General features: G+C 36.4%; 1 protein-coding gene across 1 annotated transcript; it reads right to left on the bottom strand.

The window, feature by feature from the left end:
* Positions 1-1423: 1423 nt before the first annotated feature.
* LOC107796991 (nucleolar protein 56) lies at positions 1424-5590 on the bottom strand. Its single transcript, XM_016619820.2, has 8 exons — positions 5268-5590; positions 4361-4575; positions 3940-4097; positions 3342-3529; positions 3013-3265; positions 2695-2843; positions 2444-2578; positions 1424-2064 (listed from the first exon to the last, which is right to left on the bottom strand). Exons 1-8 carry the CDS (start codon positions 5470-5472, stop codon positions 1721-1723), a joined length of 1647 nt encoding a protein of 548 aa, XP_016475306.1. The 5' UTR covers positions 5473-5590; the 3' UTR covers positions 1424-1720.
* Between the last annotated feature and the right edge of the window lie 14972 nt (positions 5591-20562).

Genomic DNA, 20562 nt, shown 5'->3' with positions numbered 1-20562 from the left:
TTTTGTATCTGATTTATACATGGTAAAAACAAATTTTATGCAACTATTATATATTATACAAGTTATCTAAAATTTTCTTACATTATTTCTACTCAGTTATTTACAACTACAATTTCATACAACTTAAATATAATTTTTATACAATATTGTTCAACTTTCATACAATAGTTATATATATATATATATATATATATATATATATATATATATATATATATATATATATATATATATATATATTATTTTTCAATATATAAATATATATTCTTCGAGTTTCAATATTAAATTCAGCCAAAATCAAGTGTAATCTTCACCGAAACACCCTCAAAATTGAGATATAAACTCCAAACCATATTCCCAATTGTTTGTAACAACACCCAATCCAAACAAATAAATTTTTCAAAACCCAAATTCGAACTCAAAGCATCAAAGCTTTTTAATGGCTGTCAATGGTGGAATTGTTGCTCTCTTTTCCTTTGTTTTACATTACTGAAATTAGGGATTGAGAGATAGAGAGAGACGTAGAGAGAATTCTCAATTCTTTGCAATAACACCTAATTCAAACAAATAATTTTTTTGGGGGGGAATTATATAATAAGATGAAAAGTTCAAGTTATGTTATTTTTAAATTAGAAAGGTGTCATTCATGTCGGAATGAACTAATTAAAGAAAAAAAAAAGAAAAAAACTAAGGCTGTATCTATAATTTTTAATGTTTGTTTGATTGTGCTTAAACTAGAAAACGGTGAAAAAGAAAAACAAACAAAAATAGTATTAAATAACAGTCTCCTTTTATCAGAGGTCAGAGGACCTTTATCGGAATTCTAAAGTTCACAACTGTTATGAGACAAAAGAAAAAAGAAGCTAAAAACAATGGAGAATTATGAAATATTTTTTTTTGTTACGACGACTAAATTTGAAAGTGAAGAAAGATTTAGAGTGATGCGTGGGGGAGAGAGAAACATGGAGGTGGAAGATACGTTAGAGTAAGTTTAAGACACTAATTATTATCATTAATTCCCTTAAAATGTACATACATGGTAATTGGGTATATAAAATATAATTATAGTAAAACTTGAGTAGGGAGAATAATATAGATTCATAGTGTATAGGAATGTAAAACTTGAGTAGGGAGAATAATATAGATTCATAGTGTATAGGAATGTAAAAATCTCTTGCCGATACACACAGATGTGAGATACGGGTCAGATTTGTTGAGACTGCTAATGATCATTAGGATTCCGCGATAAACACAAAAACAAGAAGAAAAACAGGGTTGTTTTTTGGGCCGGCCCTGCGCAAGAAGTATTCAGTGAGTATGAAGTTTAATGATATAAATTTATTCTTTATTCATGATTTTCAACTGCTTTAAAAAGACTAACTAAAAGCAAAAAACAATTCAGCAAAATTGAATTCACAATAAATTGATTTTTTAATCATGATTTTATGTATTTAAAAAGATCTAAACAAGAACCGATACAATAAATAAATCCAAGTGAACCAACCTCACATCAAAGGAAAGTTATCACTAAGGCCAATCTGTTAATAGAGAAGATGAGCGTTTGATAAATGGCCCTCTCTAGCAATAACTTAGTTCAGGAACAAAACTAATAGATGGCACAGATACCTAGGATTACAAAAAGAGTTTGAGGGCGGGGCATACAGGCAAGGTGAGGAAGACAAACAAAATAAGAAGACCAAGGGTGGCTAAAATTGTATCTTTATTCATCATCTTGGACTTTGGACTTCTTTTTCTTCTTTTTAATTTCGCTTGCAGCTTGGAGTTCCTCTCCATTTTCCTCCTTACTCTTCTTTTTCTTTTTCTTTGCTGTTCCATCCTCAGGCGCACCATTGGTCTGATCCTCTTCGTGCTCTGGCTCCTGTTCTGTTTTCCGCTTCTCCTTCTTCTTCTTCTTCTTTTCAGACTTCGGTTCTTCAAAGGCATCATCATTTGTGACAAGTGGCTTATCCTCAATCATGGGTTGAGCATATTCCACCACCTCAACTTTGGATTTCTTTTTCTTGCTTTTCTTTGCTGAAGGCTCATCAACATCCATTTCTGTATCTGCAGCACAGCGCAAATGTGTCATACAACCTCCATGCAGAAGCAAAAACAAGGACATCCAACAAAATTCTAGGAATTAGTTCGAACATGTTCAGCCAATAAGCAAAAAGCACATTTAGTCTATATGTAGTCATGCATGCAAATAAAGTCTGAGTAGCATTTACTGAACAAGTACAACTGCAGCATGATACAACGTTTAAACTTTCATATTGGCAACACATTGTCAAGAATGTGCACTATGCAGGTACACTTTGTACCAATTCCATTGGTTTGAACAACATAAGTCTATATCTTCGCCTCAAAGCTTCAGAAATTTAGAATGTTCAGTATACAGATGGTAACTCATTAGGATGAATAGCTTCATTCGCCCACAACTTACCTTTGCCTTTGACTGTTTCAATAGCAGATTTCATCACATCTATGTTTTTCCGTGGTGCAACCCCCTTGTCATAAAAGTCTAGACGCTCCTCAACTTGTTCACGGAGTTTCTCCCCAAAAGTAGTAGTACTCGTATCTGTAGATAAAATATGAGAAGTGAAGCGAAAAAAGAAAAGGAAGAAATAAAATCTTGCACGAGGAAAAAAAACCCATCAACTAATGAATGAATTGTTTGCTGGAACAAAGACTGACCTAAGAAACAGTCTAGGCGAGAAGCAATCGAACATTTGTTTGCAAGATAACGAGCCATTCGACCTTTGTTACGAGCAGATGCACGGCCGATGAAGGAAGAATGGAATATGAGTCCATATTTTGGTGTATTTCCTTTGGTTTTCAAGGCCCTGAAACCAGATGATAGGAATCGACACTCAGAATATGATTAGACAAAATGTTGGGATTATATAAGCTGAATAAAATAAACCAAATAGGCTCAGCACCACAACCCACCTGCAAAACCTGATATATGAGACGATGAGCAAGTGCAAACTAGAATTAACAAGAGTAGATTACCTAAAGAGTGCCTTCTCAGCACCAAGGATCTGAAGGGTAGAAGAAGGGCACTTTGCCAAATTTGTGAGACTACCAGCATGAGAAATTAAACGAGCACCAACAACTTCACCAATCAGAGCAGCCAAATTCGGTGCTATGTCATGCATTTTAGCAACAAGATAATCATAAAGATTCTTCCTGTATTCGACAAGGTCCATTACCCTCTGTGCAAACATCTTGACATTAATCAAGTCAACTGGCGACAAATCCTGGCCTGGAAATTAGAACAAAAGAAGTTAACAGAAGGAATAAGCATCCTTTCCATGACTTGAGAAATGATAATATCATACCCATGGATGCTTTTGCAGCTTCTACAATTTCTTTTGCTTTATCTTCATCTCCAACTATTTCTGTTAAGTCTGGAATTTTGTCTTCGGATAATTGGGATTTGTCATCAACAAATTTTGCTACTTTGGCATATAGATAATTGTCATTGACAATCTTCACCAACTCTGGGAAATGCCAAGAGTACCATTCTCTACATCAACAAGTATTTGACGGAGAAATAAATCAGAAATCAAATGGAGGGTAGCATTCAAAACAAACAAATATTTCATGCGTATTGCAGAAACTAGAAAGGTATGCGATGCAAGAACATTGAATCTAATACCGAATAGTAGCCTAAGATGTCTTTATAACTATACCTATTACAGAAATAAGTTGAACTAATAGAGGAATGGCAAGGACATTACAAGTCTGTATCAGACTATCCATGCATTTACAGGCATGAATTATGCTCTCTAGGGTGAACAAAATATATTCATTTGAGACTACAAATCAAGCATAAAAAAGGTAACTTTACATTAGTGCCAACTTGATTATAATATGGGTATATCATGTTAAAACTGACAACAGACAAAGTGGAGATAAGACAACGAAGAAACAAACCTGACTCTCATGGCAAAGGTATTAATATCTTTATCAAGAGTATCAAGTAGGACAATTGCCTGAGTAACCATATTGTCAACACGATTAACATTGAACTTGACCTTTGCTCTGCTGTAACTGTGACTCAGACCAAGTTGGGCTTTCTCCAGATCTCCAGGCTACAAGAAAAGGTGCAAAAGAATAAGCAAAAGTCACCTATCTGAAGTTTCTCAAATTTCATCAGGCTCACGTGCCTGTTCCTTAATTTTTATTTTTATTTAGGACAGGCTCAAGTGCCTGTCCCTTTGTTTTTATTCCAAAACAAACAATATTCATCGAAGAACCAAATCACTTGAACAGATGAGAGAAAAAAAATTATGGACACTTGATAGTGGACTATAGCAAGGATAAACTCCATGGTAAATGGAGGAAGAAAACAAACCTTTAGGTTTTCAATGAACTTCTCAAAATGCAAGCGTACTCCACGCAGAAGCTCAAGAATAAACTCGTTACTTTGGCAGGGAATCTTAGTTACTTCATGGATATGAGAACCAAGTTTAGGCTCTGCCAATCCTAAACTGAACTTAGCCTTCTTACCCTCCTTGACTTTTGGGAGACTTCGCTCCAAGAAGTTCCTTAGCTCCTCGGTCATTTGCCCTGAAATCCCAATTCCAAAAACCCAGTCAGACCAACAAATACAAGAACAAAACTGAGGGAAAGTATCAATAGCTCGGCGTGTCAGACGATTGGAGCACCCACATTTTCTCAGCATTTTAACACTTTTAAGTTACTTAAAAACCAACTAAAGGTAACATCAGTAGTGAATGTGGATTTATGACGTGGAAAATAAAGTAGGTTAATCTACAAGCAGTAAAATCACATTACTAGTGTGAATTTTCACATTGCACATGTATAGAACTTAAATCCAATGCAATTGTAATCTTCTAAATTTTCGAATTTCAGAACTGGGGTCTTTTTTTGGAGCATAAAGACCTAGCTAATGCAACAAAACAAAAGAAGTAATTGAGAATAACCTGCAATACATCAAAAGCACTATCGTTTGACCCCATGAAAATCTTGGAACGCCAAAAAACAGACACTTCTACTTCAAAGAAACCACAATTAAAAAATATCTCTTTTTTAATATGAGACTTTAGTCACCATGCAGCACAACCACCACAATGTCACTACCTCAGCCAAAACTCAAACAAACTGAAAACCCCATCAAATGAAAGAGCTAAAACCACACATGCAGACACCCAAAACGTGACTATACATAAAATTTATACAAAAGAACAAAGAGAACAAAATGAACAAATTTTATCTCCAAAAAATTTACAGTTGTTAACCTTCAGAAACAGCATTGCATTGATTGAGGGCGTCAAGGGCTGACTCAAAAGGGTTAAAAGCTTCAATCTTTACGACCTTGCCGAACCGATTGAGATCAGTGATGGAATTGCGAACCGCCTCCGTGTTCTGCCCTATTTCATCAATTCCATGAGCCAAGAACAACGCGTACCCAGACGCCGACTCGTACAGTAGATACAGCGCCATGTACAAGTTGCTTGAGGTTAAACTTCTCTCTTGGTCTCAGCCCCCTGTATTTGTATAACTCCAAATGTTTATATTATTTGGGAATTGGGATAGTGGAGTGGGAACAACTAGGGTTAGGGTTTATAAGAGGTTTATAGTGGTTTTATTAGGCGGGGAGAAAAAGGGAAAGATAGGGTTTGGGCTGCATTTGGTAGGTCCATTCTCGGGCTTGGATATGAATTGGGCCATTTGATGTTAGACGGATTGGGCTCAACTAACAGTATGCTAATTCAGAGTCAAAATAGTATGGGCTAGCCAGTTTCAGACTGGTAATTGAGAAATAGTCAGTATTTGCAAAGATATTGAAAAATAGCTATTATTTTATGTAAAAATAAAATCTGGACAAAAATACCCAACTGAAACGTATAAACTTCCAACATATTATGAAATTTCAACATATTTTACTGGAATCTCATATGTTAAAAAAATATTTCCGCTTTTTTAAGAATAATTTGTTCAAATTTGATTTTTACATGAAAAAATGGCTAAAATTCGATTACTTTTGAAATTGTGGCTAATTTTCAATTAGTAGATATAAATAATGTTTTTTTTTCTTTTTTTCCTAAAATTTTATATGTGGGATTGGGCCTAATCTCACTGAGATTCATTAGGAAAAATGACAGTGTATAGCCCCTCTCAAAATAATAGCCGAAAAATATACAGTTATATATATATATATATATATATGCAAAAAAATATATAACTTTTATATACTTTTGTGGCTACCGGATGTAAATAGTTTGGCCCCAGGCTAAAAATGTCCCGGCAAGGAAACAATATAACAACAACAAGGCTTCAATATTAAGCAAGTTAGGGCTGACAGTCAGCTATATAGGGGTTTTGACACAGTTACCCACAAAAACAAAACTATTTACCCTTGTCTACCCATTTATTTTTCTACCCATAAGCTAATTATATTTCCTACCCATAGTAGTATTTGTGGAGAATTTTTTCTTTATTCTCCAATTCTTTTTTATTTCTATGCTTCTTTTCTTTCTTTTTTCTTTTCTCCTTTTCTATTTTCTCGTTTTCTTCTTATTTTTTTCTTTTTTCCTTTTCTAATTTTATTTAACTTCTTTTTTTATATTCTTTTTCTCTTCAAAATCTAATTTCATTTACTGTTTTTACTATGTTTTATTATTCTTTTTTTTTATATTATTACTAAAGAAAAATCAAATTGTGTACCAATTAAATGTAGCTAATACAACCAAAAAATATTAACTAACTTATGATACCAGTATAGTATATAGCTATACCAACAATGTATACAATTGTATGCAAAAAGTTTAAAAAAAAATAATTCAATTATTAAACTGGAATAATATTTGTCACACCTCCTTTTTCACCCGTGCCACCGCGAAGGGACGCGGAAGGGAGATTTTTCCAATTAAAGGACAATCGAAACGGGATTTATTTATTTATTTCAGAGTCGCCACTTGGGAGATTTATGGTGTCCCAAGTCACCGGTTGAATCCCGAATCGAGGAAAATATTGACTCTATATTACAGTCTGCGCACCAGAAATCCGGATAAGGAATTCTGTTAACCCGGGAGAAGGTGTTAGGCATTCCCGAGTTCCGTGGTTCTAGCACGGTCGCTCAACTGTCATATTCGGCTTGATTATCTGATTTTATACAATTGTGAACTTATGTGCAAACTTTAAACTCTTTACCGCTTTTATTATTATTATTATTTTAACAGAGAACTACAACATTGTGAAAAACGTATCTCGAACCACGTCACATCAATGTACCCGTGGTTATTGACACATTTCAACTCTGTTGAGATTTGGATTTGGGTCACATAAATGTGCACCCGAGTTTAAGAAAGTAAATTGTTAGAGGCGCGCCTAAAGCGACTAGCGTATCATTATTTTTGGTAAAGCCGTGAAATTTGTTAAACGACCGATCCCGAAGTCTATACAATTATTAACTAATTATTGAGGGCCCCGCAACTTGTGCGTTTTATTGGGCGAGGCTCATCTCGTTTATTTTAAAAGGATAATCCTAAAGTGCCTACATTTTTCTATTAAATTTGTCTCTAAAAATGAAAGAGAAAAGGTCCTAATTTATTTACATGCTTACGAGTTGTTATAGTCGGGTTCCGAACACAATTTGTTAAATCAGAATGTAAACACAATATGGACAGCCCGTTGGCCAACGTGGACCCAGGCCCAACGTGTATGACACAAAACTAGACCTGGGCCATCTCATTCACATGTTATTACTTAGTTACATTATACTAGGCATGCTCACAGTTTGTCAAATTAAAAAAAAAACTTGGCAATTTAATTTTAATCCTAAACCATTTACATGCTGAAATTAACCAATAATAGCTAGCTAAACAATATTCCTACAAGTTCCGAAACGGGCTATTTGTTTAATGAACTAACTGTTGAATGTTTAAGAATAGTCTAAATCAGCTAATATGTTTTTTGAGATATGATAATCATCAAACCATAGCGAACAAACTGAACAGAGCTACTACACCATTAGTCTTTTTAACTAGCATACATAGACAATCGTCCACTAAGCTATTGTTAGATGTTCCATTATATATATATATATCAAACAATTACATGATTCTAATTAGAGGAAGTTAAATAACGTACATATACAACTAAAATTCAGAATATAACTAAGATAAATTCAGAACTTCAACTCTTCATTTCATATTTATGCTTCAGTTTCCATTTTACAAGAACCAGTGTATCAATTGTGTACCTGATATTGGAAGCAAAAGAAGAGGAAGATCAACAGAAATGCAGTAGCATATAACAACAGCAACACCCACCAACCAGTAACAACCATCAACGAGAAACCAGTGACAGATTTTAAAATCAAGCAAAAAAAATCTAGCAATAACCAGTGAAGTAGTAGCAAATAACCAACCAAACTCAAGGAACAAACCAAATAAAAATCCAGAAATACCAACAACAATCAACGGGCAGAAACAAAGTGAATCATTTTTAGATTGAAAGACCAGTTAATGTTTAACCCTTAAATTCTGACCCCCCTATATATCCAGTGTATGCAGATTGTATATCAGGTGTATACTACTCTCTCTTTCGAATCTCCTTCAAAAAATTTCCTCAATATTCAGCCAATCTCCTATCCCCTTTCAATATTTTTGTAATTCTCCTCTTAATATTCAACAAAAACCTCCCTCCTATTTGTGTCCAGCTCCTCTCTATTTACAAACTTCAAGCCTTTAAACTAAATCCCACTATCTTCTACCCATCCCCCTTTTGAATCCCACTACCTAATGTTTTGTTCTCCACTATATTAAATAATGTATTAATTTTCACTAACACATATCTTTCTCTTATTTAATTCACTTATTGCCCCACTACCGCACGCTTTGTCCCCCACTATATTAAACAATGTATTAGTTCTCCACCATTATGTCTTGTCCCCCAGTACATATTATTTTATGCATTATTTTAATATATTAGCGCTTAGTGGACAGAGCACTCATTAATTATTTTTAAGACTCATTTAAAATCCCGAAAATGCCCCTGAAACTACTGCAATTTACCATTCTACCCCCGAAAATATTGCAATTTACCATTCTACCCCATCAGCTATAACCAATACACCTAATCAATTCTAACCAAAATACAGCAGCTATAACCAATTCCTAATCAAATTTCATGAACAAATTTAGGCTAGAAACTCAATGTTTTTGACTGAACAATATTTTTTTAACAACAAACATACTTTCAGATTCAATAACAGTAACAAATTGAACATAACAAACAAGTAGATTCAAATCACTAAACTCAATAATCAATGGAACTTTAAATTAAATCTAACAACATGATTAAACTAAACACTTCTATATTAAAACTAAACAAGAACATAAAACAAACTGAAGAAATAATCAAGAAATGATAACAACGAACAAGAAAAGAATCAAACATATACTGATTTTAAATCCGAGAATATCAAACAAAATACGGACAAAAATGAAACTTAAACCAACTGACCGGAAATGACCAACGACGAACTCGAACGGAAATGGCAAACTCGAACCAAGACTGCCAACGACCTAACGGATCTCGACTTCAACAAAAAACCCACCTTCTCTTTTAACCTCGACGAACTCAGACTGAACCTCACCGAACGACGAACAACAACGGACTCAAACAAAACCAAACGAGACCTTGACAGAACTTTGCTGGACTTTAACCGGACTGCTTCGTTTTTCCTTCGTGTGTATGCGTGTCATCGTGGAAGCAGCAGGGTGGGGCTGTGTGTGCGTGTGTTGAGCAGATGTTTGACGAGAGAGGAGATGAAGCAGCAACATCTATGTGTTTGGACGTGAGGCTGGAGGTCGTTTGGACTGGCGAAAACGAAGCAGAAGAGGCAGCAGGTGAAGCTGGCTGGGGCTCGACGGTAGGGCAGCGACAATGGTGGTTTGGGTGGTGTTCTTTGCTGGAAGTCGACGAGGCAGTGGCCATGGTGAAGAAGAAGAAGAAGCAACAACGTTTGGTTGGAGCTCGACGAAGAAAAAGGAGCAACAGCCATGGGAGGGCAGCCATGGGAGCTGGACGTAGCAGAAGAAGCAGCAAGGGTGGTCGACTGGTTTTTCCGCGACTGGAGGGGTGTTGTTCGTTGATGAAGATGGAGCCTGGGCAGCAGCTGGTCGTGAGGCTGCAGCAACACTGCTGCACGTCAATGGCGGACGTGAGGAGAAGGTTCATGGTCAGTGGTGAACGGAGCAGCTACCATCATGAAGAAGATGAAGATGGGGTAGCCATGGGACGTGAGGGGGAGCAGAAGCAGCCATGGGAGGGAGCTTGGGGTGGAGAAGGAGAAGAAGAAGAAGAGAGGGGGCGGGTAGCTTTTAGTGTTTTTTAGGGTAATGAAAAAAATGAAAATGGGGGTTGGGATTAGTTTGGGTTATGGGGAGGACTGGGTCGGGTCAACACGGTGGGGTTATTTGATTTGGGCCAAGGTTGATTTAAATTAGAAGGTGGTCCAATCCGATTTTCTTCCTCTTTTATTGCTTCTTTTTCTTCTTTTATTTTTTCTTAAACTAAACTAAATTCTAAAAATCCTAAATTATCATATAGAACTAAATTAATTTATAAAAGTGCAAATTAACTCTTAATAACAATTAACACACAATTAAATAGCAATTACGATAAAATCACACAATTTGAATATTAAATGCTAAAAATGCAACGTACAATATTTTTATGATTTTTTGTTCTTGTAAAAACAAACTTAATTGCTCCTAATTGTAGAATTAAATCCTAAGTGCAAATGCGACATATTTTTGTATTTTTTTTATTATTTTAACAAATAAACATGCATGGACCAATACAAATAATTATCAAAAATGCCACGAAAATTCTCAAAATTGCACACAAAGGAAAATTATTTTATTTTGAATTTTTTGGGAGTAATTCTCTCATAGGGCAAAAATCACGTGCTTACAGCTGCCCCTCTTTGTCCGAAAACACGAAGAGTTTTCGTGCAAAGATAAAGTGAGCGATTTTTGCTCATCCGAGTACTCCGTGTGAAGCATTTTTTGAAAAAGATTTAACCGAACCTTTGCTTCAAAGGTTTCCTACATATCCCTGGCTAGAAGGGAATTAGGTTAATGTAGTTCGGGAAGTTTTGGTAGCTGGGACTACCATGGGAATGCAATGTTACTGATGTTGCATGCTGTTATTATTGCTTGTCGACCACCTTATTACACTAGGCTGAAAGAAAACAAGAAGCTAGACTAAACTATAGTCTATGAATTACAAAATCTTATCTAGATCTTCAACCATGCTCTTGTGTCTCTTGTTGCTTTGATGTCTCGGTGACTCCTCGGGTATTTCTTTACTTCTGATTTGTCTTGTATTCTCCCTTGACTACCGATCTCGAACTACTTATTTCCTTTTCGGGAGCTTCGCATTATTTTTCCATCGAGTCTTGGACTTCCTTCCTCTGCTGGGGATTCTTGTTGTTTCCTGCTGGGGATTTCGGCTGTATTCCTCTGCTTCACTGACTTGAAATGTATTCCTCTGTTATATGGGCGGGCTCCCAACTTCAAAATTTGAAATTTAACAACTGAAATGTATTCCTCTATTATATGGGCGGGCTCCCAACTTCAAAACTTGAAATTTAAAGACTGAAATGTATTCCTCTGTTATATGGGCGGGCTCCCAACTTCAAAACTTGAAATTTAAAGACTGAAATGTATTCCTCTATTATATGGGCGGGCTCCCAACTTCAAAACTTGAAATTTAAATACCGAAATGTATTCCTCTGTTATATGGGCGAGCTCCCAACTTCTTCAACTTTGAAAAATAAATCGTCATTCTGTTCTTCAGGGGGGGCTCCTGACCTCAACAACAACTTCGAAAATAAATCGTCATTATGTTCTTCAGGGGGGCTCCTAACCTCAACAATTTTCTTAAATTTTAACACCTCCATTCTCCAGGCGGGCTCCTGACCTCAACAACTTTCTTAAATTTTAACACCTCCATTCTCCAGGCGGGCTCCTGACCTTAATAACATTTTGCTTCTAACTTGAATTATCTTTCTTCAAAACTACTTACCTCAAAACTTGTACTGTCTTCTCTGTGGACTGCTGGGGATAACACTGCTGAGGCTAACTCTGCTGAGTAAAATATGTTATCTTACTCCTTCCAAGACTACTTCCTTTAAGTAGGATGTTTCATTCCTCTGCAAACTGTTTCCTTTTGTAAAACTCTTTCCAATAACACATTTTTTTTTTAAAAAAAAAAACTTTCTTTAGTTTTTTATTATTTATTCTCTCTTTTTTTTTTGAAATTTTCTTCCTTCGAAGACTACCTCCCTTAAAACTCGTTTTTCCTTCTCCCGAAAAACTGCTGGGGATACCGCTTTTCACCACACTTGTGTTATACTTCCCGAAAATTTTCAAAATGAACGAAAATTTTCTGCCCCAGTTTGACAATCTTTCTTGTGGCGCATCTTTCCGTCATCGGTAGCATTCCCTGTCCTTGCTTCAAACCAAAGAAAATTTGGTCACTTTAAAACGTGGCGGTTGGTTGTGATACTCTTGTTGGGGATGCCATCAACCATTCTCCATCTATGCGTTGTCTGTCCATCCTGATGCTTGGGCTAATACCTTCCGACTTTCTTGACGATTCCTTATTCCCAAACCTCTTAACCATTTTCCCACTCTCCTTATCTGACCTCGTGTATTTTCATGATAGCTGATTTCACTTGAAGATCTTGCATGTTCATTGATTAACCACTTTCTTTGTTTATTTGTGTCACTAAAAACAACCTTTTCTGCTGGGGATATCCCTCTTCTTTTGTGGCATAGCTCGGAAACTGGCATTTCCCCGACCTTTTAGTTTCATATGAATTTCCCAAATTATGCCTATTGCTTTCCGTGTTGTTCTTTCTTGATTTGTCCACGGGCCTTGGCCTTGAGGTCTATAACCTTTGATTTCGGCGAGGATATCCCTCTTGACACTCGTCCATCCTTTTGTCAATTCTCTCTTGCTGGGGGATATCTTTCTTGACACTGGTCTCACGCTTGTTCCTTGTTGACTATACCACTTGGATATACTAGTCAGATCTCGTCTTGCATAATTGAAAAGTTGATGGCAGATTTTGAAGTCATTTCTCACTTGTTCTGACCAAACAGACTCTACTGGGGAATTTTTCTATGAAAGGAGAAAGATAAAAAGGAACAGAATAAAAGACAAAGGAAAGGGATGACTCTCTAATGAGGAAACTATAAAAACCTAACAAATGCGGATACCAACTCTAATGGTCATGACATGCGCACATGGACTATCCTCCGTCGTTAATCGCATTTCACAACTTTCGTCTGGTGATTTCCATCTGATTCTCAATCTTTATTCGACTTGTAGTGCCCGAAGGGTTTTCACTGTCAAGCCTCTCTCATTTTGGTTTTTCTCTCAGCTTTCATCGCCTTATGGTGCCCGTGAAGATTTTTACCGATAAGACTCTCTCATTTGTATCACTTTCCAGCTGGGGATTGGGGTGTTACCGCTAGACTCTCTCATATTTCTTTTCTGCTGGGGTTAGAGTCTTTTCTGCTGGAGATCAGAGTGTTCACCGGTAAGACTCTCTCACTTGTCTAACTTGGCATTTTTTGAAGACTGATTAGAAGGTCTTTCTTTGGACTGCAATGTAGGATTTTAGATAGGGCTAGAAAGAAAGGGAATTAGCGGCTCAAAAACGAATCAATTTTGGTTCAAAATTTACAACCTTCGGAACCAGATTTCTTTACATCAAACACAACTTCTGCCCCAGTTTCTCGCTTGAGGATTTTTATTTTTGTTATACTATATTACACTATGCACACTATGCACACTATGTACACTATGACCGAGCCGTGAGGCGCCTACGTATCCTCTTTGAGGAATCAGGTCAAACGTAGTTCCCAATTACTTTGTTTTCTTCTGACTTTCTTTTGTTTTTGTTATCATTTTTCTTTTCTTTTCTTTTTTCTCTTTTGTTGTTTTTGTTGCCTTCTTTTCCCTTTTTTTCCACGTTTGTGTTTCTAACCTTTGCTACTGATTCCGAATGAGGGGTATGAAAGAAAATAAATAAGGCTCAAAAGGGGTAACGAAGGATAAAGTGTTTAGGTAGCAGAACAAAATGCCTTCGTCATTCCAGTCTTCAAAACATGCCAAGTGCAAACAACACAATTAAATAAAGATTTGTAGCCTCTTCTGATGGTGCTCGACTTGACAATTATATTCACATATTTGCTTTTTCATTTGTCATCTCTAAAGCACCGTTGGGCAAGACTCTCACTCTCATTATCATGAACGACCCTCATGTCAATTTGGCAAATCTTGCCTTTAACGGTTTTCTTTATGTTTTACTTGCTCCAGTTCCACATGACTCGAGCTCCGAATAATTTCAAACCGTCCTTATTTCTTTTAAATGTTCCGATCACCTCTCAATGGTTTTATGATTAATTTTTTAAGATTAGGCCCAAACTGTGTGCGCATGTCATGTCACTAGAATAGGCGCTGAATAAAATGATAAAAGAACTAAACAAAAAGATGACTGGAAATAATAAAAGATCGGATTTTGCATTAGACTAACGGTGAAATGGTTTGAATAATAAAACAAACAAAAACAAACCAGAACAAAATCCCGAAACAAACTTGGACAAAACTAAACAAACCGCTATGACAAAAATGGAAAGATAAGAAAGTTTGACACAAGACAATATCCGGATTACAACCCTAAGAATAATCCGGACAACAGAAATGACAACAAGATAAGCCACCAAAAGCTTCTTTCTTGCTAACCAAGGAACGGAGCGTCCTCCCACTTATCAAACCTGGCATCTTAGCCACTGAGCTTCGCATCAATATTGCTAAGACCACTATCCGCTTCAACATCTTCAGCTTTAGTCAATATCCCATGCTCTTTATTAATGTCATCGATCGTAATCACTCCTTCGTGAATCATTCTTTCTATTTCCCTTTTCAACGAACGAAAACTCTCAATTCTATGCCCTGGGACATTGGAGTGGTATGCCCATCGTGCAGTAGGATCAAAGCTTCTTGCACGTGGATATGGAGTATATCCGGGGAGCGGCTCAATCAGGCCAACATGCTTTAGCCTTTCAAATAGACTTGCATATGATTCTCCGATCGGGGTGAGTGCATTTTCTCGTTTCAGCAACCTCTCCTTCTTAAATGCTTGATTGGGCCGGAAACCCAATCTAGAGGGCTTTTGGTAGGCTCGTGAGGGTTGATAAGCATTTTGTGGAGCTAGTACTGGGAAAGTGAAGCATGTTTTTGGGAGTCCCGTGTAGAGAAGTAGTGCTGGGGAGGGGAGTAGCGTTGATGAGTGATGGAGCTACTCAGGTGGCTGGGAAAGCTATCATAAGTGGGTTGAGATGGAGAGTATGGGGGATCATCCATTATGGTGTTGGGTGCTTGGGTAAGGACAGAGGTCAAGAAGCTACGCGGTGGCGGGGGTGGTGTTTTCCCAGTCATCCATGCCTGATACATGTCTGCCACATGCTGTCTCAACATTTTTACCTCTTCTACCAACCCATAGTCCTGTTCAACCAACCGCTTTCAGGCATCGGTACCAACCCACTTTGCTCTGTTGTTCTCTGCCATTGTCTTTTGCCTTTGTGTTGTAGGGAAGCGTTACTTTCAGAACCACAACCAACCACCTTTCTAAAGATTGAAAAGGGAACAAAAATGAGAGCAACCGGTTAGCGTTAGGGTTTTTCACAAATAGGAAAAACACACATTGAGGATGCAATGCAACTAGGCCGTTAACCCTTTCTATCATGCATTTGCTTCAGTTACGTGCATCATTCTGGCTTCTTTGTAATTGTGCTCTTTTTTTTTCTTTTTTTCTTTTTTCTTTTTAATGGTGGTCGAATCTTATGTTGATTGCCTACGTATCATGTCCCCGCATGAATCAGACCTTGCGTAGTTCAGACCAAAAAAGATAAACAACAATAAAATATATATTTTTTTTGGAATTTTCAATTTTCATAATAAAACAAACATGATTACAACGGTTTAAAAACTGACCATACTAACAGATTTTGACGAAAAGACAACCTACGGACTTGAAAATCAAAACATACCACACCCTAATCAAAAGAATTACAAACTCAAAAACAAACGGCCAGATTCCTTTCCCTATTTGCTAATTTTAACCAAATGGTTGTTTTTGCAAGCGTGGCCCCTTCCTAATTTCACATGAATTTTGAGGCCGTGGAGGATTATTTTATGACACTACAAACTGGTCCGTTCTTTTACGAAAATAGCCTTTCGACAACTAAAAGATACTCTAAGGCTATCTCGGCAAGAACGATTTAATAAATCTCCGAAGCCGGCTCGGCTTGAAAAATCTAAACGATATTCTTGACCACTGACTTTTTTATTTTCAAATTAAAATAAAAAGGCCAGGTTTTGCAAAGACGACCTTTTAGCACCTTGGCGGCAAAGATTTTAATGTTGTGTGGGTTAATTGGCCAAAATTTAAAAAATGACCCAAATGTGGCTGTTTATGTAAAGTCAGCCTTCCGGCGCCTCTTTCGGGAACATTCGGCTATTTTTGACAAAAACAACATCACCCGACTTATTTATGACTTTTTTTCTAAATAGAAGACCCAATATTGCAAACACGGTCTTTCAGCGTCTCGGGGACGAAGATTTTAAGGTTGTGTGGGTCAATCGGCCGAAAAACTAAAAAGGGACTTAAGGTGGCCGTTTATGCAAAGTCAGTCTTCCGGCGTCCCTTTCGGGAACATTCCGCTATATTTGACAAAAAAACGGCATCACCCGACTTATTTATGACAAAAATTAAAATTTTGACACACATTTTTTTGTTGCTATTTTTGCAAAAGGGGAGGTTGGACCCGATGAGGGCTGCCTACGTATCTCACTTCCTGTGAGAATCAAATCGGCGTAGTTCGGGCCAATCAGGAATAAAGGAAATAAACTAACTTTCTTTTTTTTCGAATAAAATACTTACAAAGAAGAGAGAAAATATTTTTGAATTTCGATTTGTTTGTTTGTTTTTTTGTTTTTTTTTTGAAAAGAAACGACGACTAAAGAAATATTTTTTGAATTTTAACTTCTTTTCCCTTTTTTTTTTTGGAAATTTCAAAAAAACTTCTAAAGAAGAAAGGAAATATTTTTGGACTATTACTCTGAATTTAAGAAAGAAATACTACAAAAGAAAAGAAAAATATTTTTGAATTTTGAATTTTCTTTTGAATTTTTAAACAAATATTTTTTGGATTTTGAGACAGATTAAAAGGAAATATTTTTGTATTATATTTTTTTTTTAAATTGAGGTTTAAAAGAAAGACTTTCTAAAGAAGCGAATAATAGAAAATATTTTTTGGATTTTTTTTGAATATGGTGGGCCGGAACCGAAAAGGTTTGCCTACGTATCTCACATCCGGTGAGAATCAGACCCGCGTAGTTCGGGCAGACAATAAACTAATTCTGACAACAAGACTTGTTTAAACAAATTATACTAAAAAAAACAATTTTTTTCATTTTCAGAAAATTTTGGCAGAGTTTGCCGGTAACTCGGAATTATCTCTCTACACCGCTATTTTTCTTTTTTTTCAATATTCCAGTATTTTCAGAAGCCGGTCAGCATGCAAGTCTGCAGCAAATAAATGTGTAAAACAAACAGGATGCAGCAGGATGGTCTTTTCATTTCAGGTTGTTTGTCCTAGACGGACCCAACCCCTATGTTGAGTCCCCTAAGTCAAGTGCACATGATGCAAATAAGCGTTCCTACTAGGGATCCGGTATGAGGTTTTGTTATACTAGGTTTATCTTGGATGTTTTGTTCTAGACATGGCTTACCCGAGCGGACAACTCAAGCCGAGGATGGGAACTACGTACCGGTAACCAAAAGATCATCCGGTTTTGCAACTCCTCCGAATCCCCGTTCTATTTTGGGATATGACACTAACAGAAAGAAGTCACGACCAGCGTGCACTCCTCAAGAGAGAGAAGAGAGGGATTTCGTAGCAGTTTATATATACAGTTCAAATAATATCAAAGCGGTAAAAGCAACATTTTGCACATTTAGGCTAAAACATGTAATAAAATCAGATAATAAATAAATTCAAATAAAAACAATTATTCTAAGCTCGAATTCTTGAACCCTGAACCAGAGATTCTAGGTTCGGAGACCCCAACAGAGTCGCCAGAGCTGTCACACCTCCTTTTTCACCCGTGCCACCGCGAAGGGACGCGGAAGGGAGATTTTTCCAATTAAAGGACAATCGAAACGGGATTTATTTATTTATTTCAGAGTCGCCACTTGGGAGATTTATGGTGTCCCAAGTCACCGGTTGAATCCCGAATCGAGGAAAATATTGACTCTATATTACAGTCTGCGCACCAGAAATCCGGATAAGGAATTCTGTTAACCCGGGAGAAGGTGTTAGGCATTCCCGAGTTCCGTGGTTCTAGCACGGTCGCTCAACTGTCATATTCGGCTTGATTATCTGATTTTATACAATTGTGAACTTATGTGCAAACTTTAAACTCTTTACCGCTTTTATTATTATTATTATTTTAACAGAGAACTACAACATTGTGAAAAACGTATCTCGAACCACGTCACATCAATGTACCCGTGGTTATTGACACATTTCAACTCTGTTGAGATTTGGATTTGGGTCACATAAATGTGCACCCGAGTTTAAGAAAGTAAATTGTTAGAGGCGCGCCTAAAGCGACTAGCGTATCATTATTTTTGGTAAAGCCGTGAAATTTGTTAAACGACCGATCCCGAAGTCTATACAATTATTAACTAATTATTGAGGGCCCCGCAACTTGTGCGTTTTATTGGGCGAGGCTCATCTCGTTTATTTTAAAAGGATAATCCTAAAGTGCCTACATTTTTCTATTAAATTTGTCTCTAAAAATGAAAGAGAAAAGGTCCTAATTTATTTACATGCTTACGAGTTGTTATAGTCGGGTTCCGAACACAATTTGTTAAATCAGAATGTAAACACAATATGGACAGCCCGTTGGCCAACATGGACCCAGGCCCAACGTGTATGACACAAAACTGGACCTGGGTCATCTCATTCACATGTTACTACTTAGTTACATTATACTAGGCATGCTCACAGTTTGTCAAATTAAAAAAAAAATTGGCAATTTAATTTTAATCCTAAACCATTTACATGCTGAAATTAACCAATAATAGCTAGCTAAACAATATTCCTACAAGTTCCGAAACGGGCTATTTGTTTAATGAACTAACTGTTGAATGTTTAAGAATAGTCTAAATCAGCTAATATGCTTTTTGAGATATGATAATCATCAAACCATAGCGAACAAACTGAACAGAGCTACTACACCATTAGTCTTTTTAACTAGCATACATAGACAATTCGTCCACTAAGCTACTGTTAGATGTTCCATTATATATATTAAACAACTACATGATGTCAGATGTTCCATTATATATATCAAACAACTACATGATTCTAATTAGAGGAAGTTAAATAACGTACATATACAACTAAAATTTAGAATATAACTAAGATAAATTCAGAACTTCAACTCTTCATTTCATATTTATGCTTCAGTTTCCATTTTACAAGAACCAGTGTATCAATTGTGTACCTGATATTGGAAGCAAAATAAGAGGAAGATCAACAGAAATGCAGTAGCATATAACAACAGCAACACCCAACAACCAGTAACAACCAGCAACGAGAAACCAGTGACTGATTTTAAAATCAAGCAAAAAAAATCCAGCAATAACCAGTGAAGTAGTAGCAAATAACCAACCAAACTCAAGGAAACAAACCAAATAAAAATTCAGAAACACCAACAACAATCAACGGGCAGAAACAAAGTGAATCATTTTTAGATTGAAAGACCAGTTAATGTTTAACCCTTAAATTTTGACCCCTCTGTATATCCAGTGTATGCAGATTGTATATCGGGTGTATACTACTCTCTCTTTTGAATCTCCTTCAAAAAATTTCCTCAATATTCAGCCAATCTCCTACCCGCTTTCAATATTTTCAGAATTCTCCTCTTAATATTCAACAAAAACCTCCCTCCTATTTGTGTCCAGCTCCTCTCTATTTATTTACAAACTTCAAGCCTTTAAACTAAATCTCACTATCTTCTACCCATCCCCCTTTTGAATCCCATTACCTAATGTTTTGTTCCCCACTATATTAAACAATGTATTAATTTCCACTAACACATATCTTTCTCTTATTTAATTCACTTATTGCCCCACTACCGCATGCTTTGTCCCCCACTATATTAAACAATGTATTAATTTCCCACCATTATGTCTTGTCCCCCACTACATATTATTTTATGCACTATTTTAATATATTAGCGCTTAGTGGACAGAGCACTCATTAATTATTTTTAAGACTCATTTAAAATCCCGAAAATGCCCCTAAAACTACTGCAATTTACCATTCTACCCCCGAAAATACTGCAATTTACCATTCTACCTCATCAGCTATAACCAATTCACCTAATCAATTCTAACCAAAATACAACAGTTATAACTAATTCCTAATCAAA

The sequence above is a fragment of the Nicotiana tabacum genome, chromosome 7 (assembly GCF_000715075.1).
Source record: "Nicotiana tabacum cultivar K326 chromosome 7, ASM71507v2, whole genome shotgun sequence".
Classification (NCBI taxonomy): domain Eukaryota; kingdom Viridiplantae; phylum Streptophyta; class Magnoliopsida; order Solanales; family Solanaceae; genus Nicotiana; species Nicotiana tabacum.
Note: the sequence above shows the minus strand (reverse complement) of the source record. Positions and strands in the feature narration are given on the sequence as shown.

Coding starts and splice junctions, on each gene's coding strand:
- LOC107796991 (XM_016619820.2), bottom strand. CDS start 5,472: ATGGCGCTGTATCTACTGTACGAGTCGGCGTCTGGGTACGCGTTGTTC. Junction 3,530..3,939: donor ACCTTTGCCATGAGAGTCAG/GTTTGTTTCTTC, acceptor TTGTTGATGTAG/AGAATGGTACTCTTGGCATT. Junction 2,579..2,694: donor TCGCCTAGACTGTTTCTTAG/GTCAGTCTTTGT, acceptor TTTTATCTACAG/ATACGAGTACTACTACTTTT.